At 39.3% G+C, this 17741-nt stretch overlaps 1 protein-coding gene across 3 annotated transcripts in view; it reads right to left on the minus strand.

The window, feature by feature from the left end:
• EGF (epidermal growth factor) overlaps positions 1–17741 on the minus strand; it is a 213013-nt gene that overhangs the window by 79647 nt on the left and 115625 nt on the right. For all 3 annotated transcript variants that reach the window (XM_082254307.1, XM_082254306.1, XM_082254308.1), the window contains 4 exons: positions 15044–15192; positions 12322–12426; positions 11702–11922; positions 6576–6743 (listed from right to left, as the gene is read on the minus strand). In XM_082254307.1, coding sequence (XP_082110433.1) covers positions 6576–6743; positions 11702–11922; positions 12322–12426; positions 15044–15192 — 643 coding nt within the window. The remainder of the gene's footprint in view (positions 1–6575; positions 6744–11701; positions 11923–12321; positions 12427–15043; positions 15193–17741) is intronic.

Genomic DNA, 17741 nt, shown 5'->3' on the forward strand with positions numbered 1-17741 from the left:
AGATCGCAGAATATTCCTGAGGTCTGTATGAAAGAGGCACTAACTTGTGACATTTCCCCCCTGGGTTTCCACTTGCCCGTAGCTCTGAAAGAGAAAATTTGGAGGGGGGAGTTTATTGACATTCTTTCTCTCCTGCCTTCGGCGAAATCATTTTTACTAAAGAGTGATAAAAAGGAAGAAAAAGAAGATAGGAGAAGACCGGTAGTCAAAAGTTTTAACAATTGGCTGCAGGCTTTCTGCATATACGCTGCAGTTCTTTGTGAGAAGTCCCCTGAAAAGAGTGCTGGATTATTTCAGCACGTTGATATCATCCTAGAAGCGTACAAGAACTTTGGCAGCTCTGCGTGGTTTGCGTATGATGAGGCTTTTCGGCAGAAGCTGGCCATTCACAAACAACTAAAGAATTTTGCTCAGTGTCATACGCATCCTTTGAGGATGCGGTGATGATAATTAGACGCTTAGGTCCTGGAGCATTGTTGGCGAAGGCAGATATACAATCTGCCTTTAGGCTACTTCCCATTCACCCTTCAGGTTTCAATTCATTAGGTTTTTGTGTACAACAACAGTTTTATTTTGATCGCTGTTTGCCAATGGGCTGCTCGATCTCTTGCAGATATTTCAAATCTTTTGCAATGTTCTTACAGTGGGTGGTGGGTCAGGTCTCAGGTTCTGATGACCTGATCCACTATCTTGATGACTTCCTGTTCATGGGAAAGAGTGACAGTTCTAATTGTATGACGCTTTTGGAAACATTTATTCAGGTCTGTCAGGAATTTGGCGTCCCGCTAGCTATGGAAAAAACCGTGGGCCCTACCATCTGCTTAGAATTTTTGGGTATCACGATTGATACCATTTCTATGGAATTCAGGTTACCTGCTGTAAAGGTGGATAGGTTGCGGGCGCTGCTGGCAGTAATGTTGCGAAAGAAGAAAGTATGCTTGAGGGAAATGCAAGCTCTTTTAGGACAATTGGCTTTTGCAACCCGAGTTATGCCCATAGGAAAAAAATTTTCTCGAAGATTATATGGAGCCATTGCAGGTTTGAAATCTCCTTCAGCTCATTTGCGAGTTACTTCTGAGCTGAAGGCAGATTTATTGGTATGGTCCCAATTCTTGGTCCATTTCAACGGTAGAACTTTGTTCCAGGAAGAGTTTGTCTTGGACAAAGATTTCTTATTGTTCACAGACGCAGCGGGTTCAGATGGGTTTGGTGCAGTTTGGCGCACACATTGGTGTGTTGGATCTTGGCCACATCGCTGGAAGGTTCAAGGTCTTACGAAAAATATAGTACTGTTGGAACTTTTTTTCAATTTCGGTGGCATTAGAGATCTGGGGGTCAGAGTTTAAGAACAAAAGACTACTTGTTAGAACAGACAATAAGGGAGTCATGTATGCGCTGAATTGCTTATCTGCTAAGTCTCCACCCGTCATTGCCCTAATGCGATACTTGATTTTTAAATGCCTAAATTTCAACATTTGGCTGAAGGCGAAGCATATAGCCGGCAAGGACAATGACGTGGCGGATGCTCTCTCTCGTTCGCAGATGGAGAGGTTTTTCAGTCTACTTCCGGAGGCAGATCCAACTGGCATTCCTTGCCCAGCAAATTTGTGGACTCTAATTTGAGCTGCATTCCTACCTTCATAAAAGATTCAGTTGCCCCCTCCACATGGGCTGGGTACCAGTCGGCCTGGGTAATGTGGTTGGGTTTCCTTGATGAGGTTGGAAAAGAGCGGTCTGCTTTTTCCGAAGGTTTGATCCTGCGTTTTTTGGCAGAAATTAATGGTTGCCCGATATTCTTGTGCACATGTTCAAAAGCTACTGGCGGGCATATCGTTCTTTTTTAAATTGAATGACTTACCACCATGTATGTCATATTTTTCTGTCAGACAGGCTGTAAAAGGGTATAAAAGAAAAAATTTTAAGAAAGATACCTGTATGCCAATTACACCCGATATTTTATGTGGTCTGTGTAGGATGACTATTGAGATCTGCTATTCAAAATTTGAAGCTAGCCTTTTTCAGGCAGCATTTTCAATTGCGTTTTTTGCTGCGCTGAGGATCTCAGAAGTCGTTAGTCTTCGTCGGGAGGGTGTTGAATTCACTCAAAGGGAAGTGAGAATTCTATTAGATAGTTCCAAGATGGATCAATTGAGAAAAGGGGTTTGGATCACTTTGAGGGCTTTAAAGGATTCTCCAATTTGTCCAGTCAGATTGTTGGGTGTTTATATTAGTCATAGACCCATAGGTAGTTTTGCACCTCTTTTTGTCCATGATTCAGGAGCTGGGATGACGAAATATCAATTTGAGAAAGTTTTTAAGTTGTGTATGGCAAAGTTAGGTTTGAGTGAACAGAAATTCACCTCCCATTCATTTAGGATAGGAGCGGCGACGGAGGTTGCTAGGGCAAGTTTGGAGCCAGCAGTCATCAAGAAAATGGGTAGGTAGAAGTCTGACTGCTTCAAATTATATGTTCGTCCTAATTGTTAAAATTTTTTCTTTTTTAGGAGTGCACAGAGTGGTCTGGATTATAGGCCACTTTTTTGTGTATTGGGCGCACCAGAGGGCGAAGCAGAGAGTGTATACCGAGAATCTAGGATTGGACACACAAGAATTTTAAGTTTTTTGGTGCAGTAGACGAGGTATGGTTTGGGAGGATTTCTGGTTTGAGGTCGGTAGAATGCCACAGATTTTTCCTTCACCAGATTTTTTGATAGTACACCTTGGAGGAAACGATATAGGCCAAGTAAAAACGCTGGAACTTATTTTTAAAATTAGGGATGATCTTTATAATTTTAGTGTAGCATTTCCCAAATCCGTAGTAATCTTCTCCGAAGTAGTGCAGAGGTTGAGATGGTTGGTCTCCCCGTCTCTGCGCCCTTTCGAGAAGATGAGAAAAAGGATAAATAGAGCTGTAGCAAAATTGCTTAGAAGGGTGGGCATTTTGTCATTCAGACATACGGAATTAGAGAATGGTTCGGATGGCCTCTATAGATTTGATGGGGTTCACCTGTCTAATATAGGGCTGGATATTTTTAATTCGGATTTAGGTTCTTGTGTTGAAATGGCCGCGGTTGTGGGGTAAGGGACAGAAGAGGTTGGTCGCCTTCTCCCACCCTTCTTCTGTCGTGTGGGAATTCTTTTTAATAATAATTAAAATCTTATATTTATGATGCAGCCTGAGCTTCTTATGGCTAGGCTGTCTGTGGATGTTTTAACAATATATTTCAGTCTTTATTATTTATTTATTGATGTTTTTTAAAACCAATAATAAACGGCCGCGGCCAATTTTTTTAAGCCAATATTGAGTCGGTGTTATTTATTATAAGTTGTAGAGTTAAGTAAAATCCTAGCCTATTATTCCCATGAAAAGAAAAAGGGGCATTTTATATGCCCCCTTTTTCTACATGGGAAAATGGCAGGAGAAATAATCTGTAGTCTAGTCAGAATTTTGGAGGGAACTAGGTGTTAGGAATTTACCTCAGGAAAAAGCGGGACTCTGCCTGGAGATAGCTCCAGGAGGTGGGATTAGGAGCATCCTGACAGGTGATAGGTTAAGGTCAGGGAAAGTTCTAGAAGATCTAGGAAGCCTATTTAAGGACAGTGAGGTCTCTGAGGGGCTCATTCTCCTCAAGAAAACTCCAGTGTTCGTCTCCCCACCCCCCCTCCCCTTTTGTCGTGGCTGTTTTTTATGTGGTATGTCACCCCTTGCAACTATGCAAAAGGTGGACTATTGCTTTAGAATAAAGGATGATTATAATAATAAAGACAATTTTATGTTTTGTAAACAGTCTGGGCTGTTTATGGCTAGACTGGGCTGTTCCTTTCAATAATAAAGGAGTTAAAGGTGATGGTGCAGCCTGAGCTGTTTATGGCTAGGCTGGGAATACTTTTTAATAATAATTAAAATCTTATATTTATGATGCAGCCTGAGCTTCTTATGGCTAGGCTGTCTGTGGATGTTTTAGCAATATATTTCAGTCTTTATTATTTATTTATTGATGTTTTTTAAAACCAATAATAAATGGCCGCGGCCAATTTTTTTAAGCCAATATTGAGTCGGTGTTATTTATTATAAGTTGTAGAGTTAAGTAAAATCCTAGCCTATTATTCCCATAAGCAATGGTTCTACAACCTCAATTCCAAAAAAGTTGGGATGCTGTGAAAAATCTACATGAAAACCGAATGCAATGATTTGCTAATCTCATAAACCTATATTGTATTCACAGTAGAAAAAAAAAAACATATCAAATATTTAATCACTTGCCGACCAGCCACAGTAAGTATACTGTGGCTGAGCAGCACATGCAGGCACAAAATGTGTACATCATTGAGCCTGCCCCAGGTTAAGGGTGTGCAGAGAGCCTGTCCTGTAACCACTGTGTCTGATTATAATTGCCAGTAATTGGTAACCGGGTATCATGTAAACAAAATGTCATAAATGGCTTTCCATCCATGAACAGCTTGCTTACTGTTGTGATCTGCAATTGGCCCAAAGCAATCACATGGTACCTGGCTACCCGTACCATGTGATTAGCTGTAGTCAATCACAGATAACAAACAAAAGCAAGATGTTCATGAAAGGTTAACCCATTCATGGTAGCTAAAACTATGGCTTATACAGTGATCTTCACTGTATAAGTAATAACAGTGTAGAAAAAAAAATCACCCCCCCAGAGTAGTACAGTGTTACTATGATTAAACGGAGCTGCTCTGATGATAGGATGTACAAAAAACAGCCAGGTGGCAGCTTCACCTTTCTGAATAGACATACCCATACGTCCCCCAGAATAGGTGCCCAAGTATGGCCCCGAGGCCTTGTAACAATGTGATCCTGTGATGGCTGTGATCTTCCAACACAGCCCATTACAGATCATTATATGGGCGCTGTGATTGGTCCTCCTGATGGCTATGTCCAATCAGAGCCTTCACAGTGTAAAAAGAGACACGCGTCTCTATGTTGTCTCTCCTCTTTCCCCGCTGGGCTCAGTGGGAGCTCAGTGGGGGGGGGGGGGGGTTAGCGGGGAATGCTGCAGCCTGTGCTTACAGCTCTCTGAGTAATTTATGATTTTATACAGAGAGTTGTCACAGATCACACAGACTGAAGCCATCCACACAATACACCAAGCACCACTGACGCAGCTGTCCCTATCCCATGATCATCTGTCCAAGTGTTCAATGAACATCTGTACCAGTGCACAAAACATCTGTTACAGTGTCCCATAAACATCTGTACCTGTGCACAAAACATCTGTCACAGTGTACGTGTCCCATCAACATCTGTGCAAGTGTACCGGTGCATAAAACATCTGCAATCGTGCTCCATTGCATCATCAACATTTGTCACTGTCCACCGATGGACGATCAACATCTGTCATAGTGTACAAGTGCACAAAAATATCTGTGTACCCGTGTCCCACGTATAAATAACTAAAAAATTTAAAGCGCCCCATCCACCCGTGCTTGAGGCAAAGGCAAACGCACACGTTGGTCCTGTACACATACGTAAACAGCAATTGCACCACACATGTGAGGCATCACTGCGAACGTTAGAGCGAGAGCAATAATTCTTGCACCAGAACTCCTGTGTAACTCTAAACCAGTAACCAATAAAGGCTTATAAACCATTGCCTGTGGGGATTTTAAAATACAGAAATTTGGCGCCATTTGACATGCATGCACAATTTTAAAGTGTTACATGTTTGGTATTTATTTACCCAGTGCAACACCATATTTTATATTTTACCAAAAATGTGGGTATTATATTGTGTATTTGTGCATTGAAATTGATTAACAAATATGTATTTATGCATTAGTGTGTAAAATTGTGTTTGATAAACTGCTGTGCAAATACCGTGTGACATGAAAATTGCAAAATCCACAACTTTATTCTCTAGGGCCTCTGCTACAAAAAATATATAATGTTTTTGGGGTTCTTAGTAATTGTTTAGCAAAAATACTGATTTTATTTGTAAACAAAAAGCGTCAGAAGAAGGCCTGGTTTTAAAGTGGATAATGGCTGAAGGTACTCCTTGGATGTTGTGTCTCTCCATGTGGCTAGGCTGTGGTCTGACACATGTGGTATCGCTATATTCAGGAGGAGTAGCAGAATGTGTTTTGGGGTGTAGTTGCAAGTATGCCTATGCCGTGTGTGAGAAATAACTTGTTAGAATTACATTTTTTGTGAAAAAAACATATTTAATTCGTTAATTTTCCGAAGAATTGTAGGTAAAAAGAAGAAGAGAAGAAGCTTCATAGGTGGCTGCAGCGTCCCAAATGACAGCCCAGGTTATGTGGGTGTAGGCATAAAGTCCCACGAACACAGGCCACATACCAAATCCTGTTCTTAACACTGGTGCAAAACAGCAAAATGTTCATCACAAAATGAGGAGGGGTCTGAACAATTAAAACTTCACATGTGAGATTTTATATTATACTGTTTTTTTTTTTTTTTTTTTTTTTATACATAAAATTAATAATGTGTTGCATAAACTCACCCAAACATAAAAGTAGCAGACATAAAAAGGAATTTGTAAAATGAATTTATATGTCTATATGTGCTCAAAAATAAGAATTACCTAGCTTCACCAAAGGATGTACGACCACAAGTGCTGAAGGTCTCTGCATACTCCCACGAAGACGTACCCAGCTGTATGTGTTCTTCTTGTCCATTCTTATTATTGATGGCTGCATCCAGTCAGACAACCATATGTGATCTTCAAATACGGCTATACCAAAAGGATGACCTGAGAAATATATGCAAATATAATAAGCCACAGCTGTTTCCTTGAATTACACATATACATTTGACTTCTAAATACCTATAGATGAAGAGTCTAAGTAGGAGGTGTCTGTCCACTAGGCAGGCCATCCCTTAAACAATGCAGCAGTGAAACAGAAGGTGGCTGAGGTACAGTGGAGATGTAGTTTACTACAAATTTACAGGACCAGTAACCCAAAACAGGAAGTTAGAGAAGCCATATCTGCAACAAAAAATGTAATACTGTATTGAACTAAGTTCACTTAGCCTTACCTTCAAATAAAGTTGCAAAAAGAACTTCATGCTAATGGCCTGATCTAGCTGAATATCTTAGGAATTGTCATTACTGTATTTTGGGGTGGAAGTAGTCATTCCAGGACAATTATTTTTAAAGCGAACACATTGTAGGGAGGGTTGGATATTTTAAAATCTTTTGGCAGTACGTGATAAAAGGCATGTCGTGGTATTAAATGTGGCTTTTGCACACCAAAGAGCCAAAGTGCTTAAGTCACTGAGATGCTGGAAAGGTGTGGAGAAACAACACTTACAAAAATACTACTCTTCAAGTATATCTAAAGCCAAAACGTGTTTTTTAGGTTTCAATAGAGTGAGAAACAATTAGAACCCCTGTAAGATTTTTTTTTTTATTGCAGTCTTTATTCTTCTCCCCACTTTGAAGGAAACGGCGGAAAGCTCTTAACCTCCCTGGCGGTATGATTCTTTTGGATTTTAGGTGCTGAAAGCGGTACCATTATTTTGCATGTAATTTTTGTGAATGAGCAGCCGAAACCAACTGTATACATTTATTATATATATTATATATATATGTATGTATACACATATATATATATATATATATATATATAATGTATACAAATGGTTAGGGCTGCTCATTCACAAGAATTACGTATATATATATATATATATATATATATATATATATATATACATACATATATATATATAAATATATATATATATACATATATATATATATATACATATACATATATATACATATATATATATATATATATACATACATATACATACATATATATATATATATATATATATATATATACATATATATGTATATATATATATATATGTATATATATATATATACACTGTATATATACACACATATATTTACATAAAAAGTACAGTAAAACTGCAGGAAAGGGCACTGGGGGGCAATGTAATGTGATTTTATTTTATTTTGAATGGTATCAGTGTGTTTGGTGTGTTTTACATTTGAATTTGCCGCCGGTTCCACCCCCCGGCGGACGTCACGTCGCCGGAGACGGAAGCCGGGGGGTCGCAGACGATCGGGAGGAAGCTCCGCCGCCGCATACCGCCCGCATTCTTCGCTGGATCCTGGAGAAAAGTAAAACCTCTTCCAGGATCCAGCGATCTTCCTAGCGGTACCCCGAGTGTGGCTCGGGGTTACCGCTTTTGGCTCTAAAATCTAACCCCGAGTCACGCTCGGGAATACCGCTAGGAAGGTTAATAAAAAATAGACAGCAAAAAAAAAAAAGGAAGGAGCTTTATCCAAAATTAAAAAACTTTTGCTTTTAGAAAACATACTGTATAGCTGTTATTTCTCTGCATAGAAACCAATTAGCTTCTTCGCTTTTTTTTTTTGTCAAAGCTTAATTGAACAAGCTGAAGTTAGAAGCTGATTTGCTAGCTGTAGCAGATTTTGCACACTCCAGTTTTGTAAATCAACCCCCATATTACTAAAATGCGCATGTGGAATATTACCAATTTAAAATGACATATCTTATCTCAGATATCTGCATTTTTGATGAGCTCTTGATACAGTTACATAAAAACATAATAACCAAGTTGTTATTCATGTTTCTTACTACATTATAAGAATATGTCTGCATATTATTTGTCCCAAACTTTCAAATTTAGGACCTAAGACATATTAAATTAAATTGCACACCACTTAGACACTCCACCCAGTATGTCCACAGTTGGATCATCATGCTCACTTTTTACAAGTCCAAATATTTAGCTTCTGGAAATGGGACAACCTCACTAAGGTCTGAACTCTAATGACTACTGGGTTTTTTAGTAATAGTTTAAAAAACACAGATGTAAAAAAGCAAGACATCCACAAGATTTTTTTAATAAAACTAAACTAAAACTTTAAAAAAATAATAAAACACATTGGGAGGAATTCAATAAAGCTGTTGCCCCAACCTTTTTGGCATTAATCCATCTTGTTAATGTATTGCCCCAAATTCATGAAGCATTTACGATAGTTTTGGTTCTGAAATCGACTTGTGTACCAATTTCAGGTAGTTCTAAAATGAACCACTTTTACAATGTGGCGCAATGAATGCGCCAAATTCAAAATAAATTGCAGGCAGTTCGTATCTTACGAAAGTGTAGCCAAATAACACCAATTCTCTTTTGGCATACACAGAGGGAAATTGGCCTAGACAGATTTTGCGAAAGCGTCTTGTGTGCATTCTAAAAGTGACCCAGCATGAGTCAAATTCAAGTACAAGTTCTAGACAGGTACATGAATTTGGTGCATGCTGCACCATTTCTAAAACTCACGACAGACACTTTCACAAAATCTACACCAGTCTTTATGAGTTCCAGGGATTCGCCTACATAGGTACATAATCAGGTTAAAAAAAAAAAAAACACCAGTCCATCTTGTTCATCTGATTTTCTTTTTAATAAGAACTCGCTGTGCCTACATACTCTTTATGTAATTTCTATATGATATTCTCCTACCTGTAGCTTGGCTAATACTTCAGGGTGTTGTCTTTCAAAGTAAATCTATTAGAAAAAATGGGGAATGCCATTGCTTATGTCCTAAAAATGCTAGTTTCCGGAGTGTTATTCAAACATTTTGGCTCCATGACTGCTGGAGTCCATGAACCAGAATTTGTACGCATTTCAGGAAAGTGAGAGAAAAATCAGAAGTTGTCAGGTTAATGCTCATCACTATCACTTGTAAACACAGAGGTCTGGCTATCTGTGTTTTCCAAGTACAGTATGGAGACAAAGAAGATGCCGGTGCCTGGGGTGCAGTGCGAATGCTGACACCCCCACTGGTTGATCTGCCTGCAAGTGAGAGAGGCAAAGCCATTAACAGTTTGAGGGGAGGTACTAGAGAAGAAGAGGGGTAAAAGTGAGATGCGGATGCAGAGCTAAGCAGCTGTGGAAGAAGGCTGAACTCTGCACCCTGTGTGTAGCGCACCCCTGAACTCTGCATGTAGCACACCACTGAACTCTGCACTCTGTGTTTAACCCCACCAAACTCTGTACTCTGTACATAATGCACTCCTGGTATTTGATGCCCCTTTAAGACCCTCCCACTGTTTGTGAAATTTTGACCAGTTTGGGGAGGGGGTTTTGGGGGGGGGGTTGAGTTCCTACACCTTTTTTCTGAGAAAAAAAGCCCTGAAAGTTGTTATCTACAAAAATGTTCTAAGTTCGTGTATCCGAGCATTGAAGCCAAAGATACAGCATAATGGACAGGTACGTAGTATTTGCAAAATGAGAAGTCAACAATGACATATTGAGGGGGAAGAAATCAATAAAAGAACCCAGTCATGTGAGAAGCAATCTCTGTTTATTTCATCTGCAAATTACTTGGCATTCAGAGAGAACATAGCAACAATTTATTGAGTGAATGTGCTTAACTCCTTAAGGCTCCATTCACACTTGAGCGTATCATTTTCAGGCGGTTTTTTGGGCATTTTTCAGGCGTTTAAGGGTTTTTTCCAGGAGTTTTTCAGGTGTTTTTTGCAGGTGTTTGGAGGTAGGCATTGACATCTCACAAAAACGCTTGTAATTTGCCAAAAAAGAAGCTCATGTACTTTTTTAAGCTTCAGGCGTTTTACTTCATGCGACAAAATGCTCATATGTGAACAGGGACCATTAAAATTAATGCAATTTTGCTTGTTGGGCGTTTTGAGACTTCAGAGATAAGCGCTTTACGAGCTGAATGCTCAGGTGTGAACAAGGCCTTAGTAAACCAGTCTCATTTTCTCAGAAGAGATTTAAAGGGGTTGTAATTGTAAAGTCAGAAGGTTTTTTTTATCCTAATCCATTCTATGCAATAAGATAAAAAAACCTTTTGTGTGTAGCAGCCCTCCTCAGCCCCCCCAATGCTTACCTGAGCCCCCTCTGGTTCCAGCGATGCCAACAACTGTCTCAGCCGCCTGGGACTCCCCTCCTCATTGGCTAAGACACAGCAGAGGTGTCATTGGCTCCCGCTGCTGTCAATCAAGGTCAGTTAGCCAATGAGGAGAGAGAAGGGGCAGGGCCGAACCGCAGCTCCGTGTTTAAAGGGATACACAGAGTTGTGACTCGGCTCGGGTGCCCCCATAGCAAGCTGCTTGTGGAGGCACTCAAAAGGAGGGAGGGGCCAGGAGAGCAGAAGAGGGACCCAAGAAGAGGAGGATCCAGGCTGCTCTGTGCAAAACCAACTGCACAGAGGAGGTAAGTATAACATGTTTGTTATTCTTATTGAAATAAAAAAAAAAAAACAAGACTTTACAATCACTTTAACTTGGATCTATCATGTAAAACTGAAAATCTATTATAAATACTACATCAACAATGAAAGTTGAATTTCAGTTGCACATGTGTGGTGCATGGTGGGAATTGAATATGCCATAAAAAGGTTTATTACATTCTCATTATATATTTTTCACAATGGATGATGCTCAACTTTATGCAGACATGTAAAAAGTAAATACAGCTTATACCTCTGTAGTAAAGAATATATGTTATATATTCAATATCAGTCCTAACATACGATATCTTAAATGTGGACTTGCTAAAAAGATAATCCTAATACAAGTTAGTGTTTTTTGCAAATTAAAATGCATTTGATTTTCATAATATAAATGGTGTTTAGTAATTTGACAGGTGTTTTTTTGACATGATTTTTTACCAAAACCTCACCTACATCATGGGATAGGCTGTGGCGATTGGAGCCATCCAGTTCCGAAGATTCAACTACAGATCTCTTAGCATCACACCAATAAAGCTTATTAGTGAGGGTGTCTACAGTGATTCCACTTGGCCACACCAGGTTGGTATTGATTACAATTCTTCTGTCCCTTCCCTCAAGACTGGAGCTTCCTATTTGAGGAGCAGATCCTATATCTGTCCAAAACAATTTCCTAAAAAAGAAAGAAATTCCAATTCTAAAACACTATACTAGTACATAATTAAAAAAAAAAATGTGCATTGCTTTTCAAAACCATGAGAGTAATAAGCAGGAGACAATAAGGTGGCTGTTACCTTAAAAACAAAGCTTAGGTCCGTGATCTGCCACTCCAGCACCCAAAAACAAGTGAAACTTTCATTTCTGGTGCACATAAGCAAACTATTACTAAGCCCAAGAGCTAACATATGAGTGGCAAGCTTAGATGTATGCTAATATCAACTTTCAGACAGCTGGTATTTGCGTAAGACATTTTAGGGGACTGTAGTGATGGATCTGAAATAGTGTACCATCTTTTCTACATGCTTATTTTAAACACACTGAAAAAGACAAACAATGCACTACTGAGTCATACCCAGCCCGCGGATGTACACATATTCCTCTTGGCTGATGCAAGTTTTCGTGGATAATCTTTTCTCTGTTCTCTCCATTTAAGTCACTCCTTTCAATGCGGGATTTTCTATTTATTGTAAAAATAAACAGATGATAAAAAGATGATAAAGTAATGCTGTAAATGAATCATTCAGTAAAACAATAAAAATAAATTCACCAGTACTGGAACTTAAACAGTAGCCACTGTATATCTATGTCCTTATCTACTGTGAACCCATCGATGCACAAACTTCATCAGGAGCACACATGCATGCTCCTGAGGAAATCTGCAAAAACATCCTATAATTGCTACATTCGATATCTAACTTTAGAAAGTAATTACTTGACAAAGCTGCATTGCAAAATAGTTCATAGTGCTGATTTTCCAAGTACCTCATAATAAAAGCAAACCAGTAGAAATACACTATATTTCCGAAAGTATTGGGAAGCCTGCCTTTACACGCACATAAACTTTGATGGCATCTCAGTCCGTAGGGTTCAATATTGAATTTGCCCAGCCTTTGCATCTATAACAGCTTTAACTCTTCTGGAAAGGCTGTTTATAAGGTTTAGGAGTGTGTCTATGGGAATGTTTGACCATTCTTTTAAAAGCGCATTTGTGAGGTCAGGCACTGATGTGGAAGAGAAGGCCTGGCTCATAGTCTCCACTCTAATTCATCCCAAAGGTGTTCTATTGAGTTGAGGTCAGGACTCTTCCACCGCAAACGCGCTCATTCATCTCTTTATGGACCTTGCTTTGTGTACTGGTGCACAGTTATGTTGGAACAGGAAGAGGCCATCTCCAAACTGTTCCCACAAAGCTGGGAGCATGAAATTGTCCAAAATGTCTTGTAATGCTGATGCCTTAAGAATTCCCTTTCCTGGAACTAAGGGGCCAAGCCCAACCCCTGAAAAACAACCCCACACCATAATCCCCCCTCCACCAAAAGATTTGGACCAGTGCTCAAAGCAAGGTCCATAAAGACATGGATGATCGAGTTTGGGGTGGAGGAAATTGACTGGCCTGCACCGAGTCCTGACCTCAACCCGATAGAACACCTTTAGATGAATTAGAGCAGAGACTGTGAGCCAGGTCTTCTCATTCACATCAGTGCCTGACCTCACAAATGTGCTTCTGGAAGAATGGTCAAACATTCCCATAGACACACTCCAAAACCTTGTGGACAGCCTTCCCAGAAGAGTTGAAGCTGTTATAGCTGCAAAGGGTGGGCCAACTCAATATTGAACCCTACAAACTAAGACTGGAATGCCATTAAAGTTCATGTGCGAGTAAAGGCAGGCACCCCAAAGCTTTTGGTAATATAGTGTACATCACTATGACAGTATACTAATCTCCTGACTCCTAGCAGGTCAAGTAATTAAGGACTCTGACAGACAAAGGGTTTAATGTACTCGGCATTATCTGTAAAGCTACATTGCTTGACACTATATTAGAACAGCATAAAAAAATATCCTTTCTAGACACAGCTAGATGAATTCTCTGTTGGATATTGTCACGTACATTGTATTATGGGACAGCTCAGGGGAATAGGGAGGGGACAATCAACCTGCATATGGGAGATATAGCATAATATGGTGCGCACCCTAACTTCAGGGACATTGGAGCATGAAAAAGTTGTTTTATGTATAAATTGAGGTATCTACAAACAGCTTTAAGGAAAGTGACAATCTACCTGCACATGGAAGATATAGTACAATATGTTACGCACCCAAACTTCAGGGACATTGAAGCATGGGGAACTTGTTGTATATATAAACTGAGGTATCTAGAAACAGCTTTGGATACCTGCAACCCTATAACAATAACAGTTCTCCCAACTGTTATTGTTATAGGGTTGCAGGTAGATGACCCACTCCGAAAACTAAAATGTTTTCTATAAAAAATATTTTTTAATTCCCCCATAAGAGGTTTTTTGTAAAGAAATTATGCTAGTTAGGTTCTGCCCCAAACAGGAGGGTAAAGGGTAATGTCTTTCCCAGTTCTTTGGTTTTGGCAGGTTTTCCTTGCGTCTAACCCACTGATCCTGTGTTATAAGAGACGGAGAGCGGTCCAGAGCAGAGAGGACATCGGGACCTGGGGCTTGTCCCCCAAAGACTCCAGCACTGAGAGATGCCTACTGTTCTTGCATGGGGACTTTGTAATATGTTGCACTATTACAAGTAAAGCTTTTGAAACTTTGTTTCCATCTGGTCTGAAGTTACTAAAGGGGTGTAATACAAGTAACCGGGACCTTTCTACAGTTCAAGTAACTAAGGTACTTTGAGGTATGAAGACATCAGTACTACCCCCGGGGTAGTTCCCCTTAATGTGACCCAGACTTGGCACCCAACGAGTTAATGGGAAAACATGGAGGAAAAGTCCATCACCACTTGCCTACCCCGCCATCCCCCTTACATGCTAAAATTACTAAACTTACAGATCATTGTACATTAGCGTCAGTAGATCGTATGGAGTTTTGGGTGAAAGAATAATGATTGGGGCTTCTGTAGTTATAAAAATAAATAAAAATACCTGGCAAAAAATAAAAACAGACAGTGAAAATTGTAGTGCCCAACCTGCCACTGCTCTCACCTTAAGGAACCCTATAAGCTTCTGAAGGATCCCCAGATTTCCACTGAGCCATAACTGGAAAGGCTGCCCTACAAGATATTTATGCATTTCTAATCCTCTATAAGATACTTACCCTCTGTCAGTCCAGTACAGCTTCCTGTTTAGGGCATCAATGGCAAGTCCCTCTGGTGTGTCTACATCTTCTATAATCACTTTTTTTCGACTGCTGCCATCCATCTTTGCACTTTCTATCCACTTCAGAGCTGTGTGTGCAAAGTAAATCTAAGAATAAAATTGTACAGACACATAAAACATAATGACTACAGAAATGGGTTCTAGATTACTGACAGTAGTAAATAATAAATATGTAATGATCATTAATATGCCCTAAAAAACATCACAGTTCCATGACTATAAAATCCTGTTAGATAAAAACATAGATAACACAGAATGTCTGTTTGCACATATACACACAATGTACAATGGCATGTTTATTTCAATCAAGGCTGTTATAGGAAGAAGTATGTGTAGTTCTAGTACAGTGCAGGTAATTAGTCCAATAAAAAGTGGCCAAATATATCAAACTTTCTTTATGTCCCTTGACTTAAAATCTTTGAAAACCTTTTGCTTTGGGATAGCTACGGACATTAATTGTCTGCTGTCACTATGACTTGTAGATAAATCAAGGTAGATGAAAACCAGGCAAGACTGCCCTCTTGTGGAGTATTATGAGTATAACAATCATAGGTACATAGACATCTTAAAGTGGAACTTTATCTAAAGAAAAAAAAAATGTGAAGGGGCAGGCAAGATGTTTAATACAGAAGAGACATGCTATGTCTCTTCTGCATTAAAGTTACTTATCTACCTGTCTGCACTGTACACTGAGCTGTAAGAATTTTGGCAATGCCTGAATGACTAAACTCCCACATATGCACAAGAGTGACGTCATCTCGGCCCAGTGGAAACTGCCAGGGATCGATACCCAGTAGCCGCCAGGCTGAAGATATCAGCGACCAGCGTGGAGCTAAAAGTCATCCATTATCACTGAAACAAAGTTTTGGGAAATTTAACATTTTATCGCTGGTTAGGGGAAATCCTTGGTTCAAGAAATCTGTTTCATTGACAACTAATATGGGAGCTCCCCTTACTTTGCTGGGATTTACTCTCATATTGCATCTCAAAGACATGAAATATGGAGAAATCTCCTCTACAGGACTTTAACACAGGTTTTAGTATTTCTCTTCTTTATCCCAAACTAAGAAAGAAATATATAAATACTTGTACATTGAACTCACTGAAATGACAGTTCTACCGCTAAAAAAACTAAATGATCAACAACAATATATCCACATTTATGTACAAAGGCACTGGCAGTTAAAACTCCTATTGTAAAACAGTTCTAAGCAAATAGAACAAATTTACAAATACATGTGCGATATTGCAAAGTTTAAGCAATAACGTTCTACTTATCATAAGATATTTGAATTATAATAATAAACGATGCTCATTGAGAATGAAGTTGATTTCTATATGCTTATTCAGAAGTGATCATGTTGCTTTATGTAAAGATTTAGAAAAAACAACTCAGTTATCCACTGCCATATGCCACTTGTGTTTTGACAGAGACATCAGCACTTGCAAACATTTTTTGGACATTCTTCTCTTGCTGGATGCCAGGGTCGATGTCAGCAAAAAAGGGGTATGGACACTTGCAGTCCTTTGGCTATCTGGGTACTAATATGCATAATTAGCATGTATGATTTCCTAACATTTTTTTTCTCAGTGACAAGGGTCTCCAGGAGATAAAGAGAAGGGGAATCTACCTAGAGGGGATACATACAGAAATAAAAACATAACATGGGTTCTAATCCTGCCCTATATTTTACAAACATTTTAACCTGCACATCTACCTTCATCCTATCAACTATCCCACCCAGCACTATTCATACCTATAGCACTAACATTTAGCCTTGACCCTGTAACCATTGACTATAACTTTACCTATCCTTTAACCTAATCCCCAAAAACATATTAAAGCATATCTAAACCCCCTACCAAATGTAATATTGTTTATTGTAATGTACTTTGTCCTTGTAACTGCGTACTGAACCAAAATTTTAAACAACATGTAGCACCTTCTTACCCCTGGGAGGCAGTAAGGAAATCCCAGGCAGTTTAATAGACTAGCATCTCAAATCCCAGGGCAGAAACCTTGACTCCTTGAGTGTTATGTAATGGAGGTCACGAGAGGTTGAGATGTTTGTAGTTCAAATCAGAAGAGGTGCAGAGGGTGACAACATTGCTCTTCCATAGATAAAGTACAGAGAGTGTTGTGCCCCTAGGACAGGATGTGTACTATGGGCAGGATCCCCAGGTAAAAAAGCCTGAAAAAAGAAAACCTAAGCAGCAACCACATCCGAGGGTTGGTAAGCTGCTGCACTTATTCTTAGTCTTAAATTTCCTAATGACTTAATGATTCGATTATATGATATTGCAAATTGCCAGAACTTATTTAGGATATACTTATTAGCATAACTGACTTAAGGAATGTGTATACTGCATTGTTATATCTAAATGTGAATTATATGTTTTTTGGAAAGTCTTTTCTGTCTATTAACTTCCTAGAATTTTACTTTCTCTTAACCACATCTTCTGCAGAGAACTTTTGAAGAACTGGAGCTGATGTTCTGAATCTCTTGGTTGGAATATCTGTACAAAGTTCTGTACTGGGTGGTAGATGAAGGCATATATGGGATAATGGAGAATAGGGATGGGCTGAACGTAAGTTCGACTCGAACATCGGGTGTTCGTGTGTTCGCCAAACACAC

This window comes from Pelophylax lessonae (genome assembly GCF_965119305.1).
Source record: "Pelophylax lessonae genome assembly, chromosome: 1".
NCBI classification, from domain to species: domain Eukaryota; kingdom Metazoa; phylum Chordata; class Amphibia; order Anura; family Ranidae; genus Pelophylax; species Pelophylax lessonae.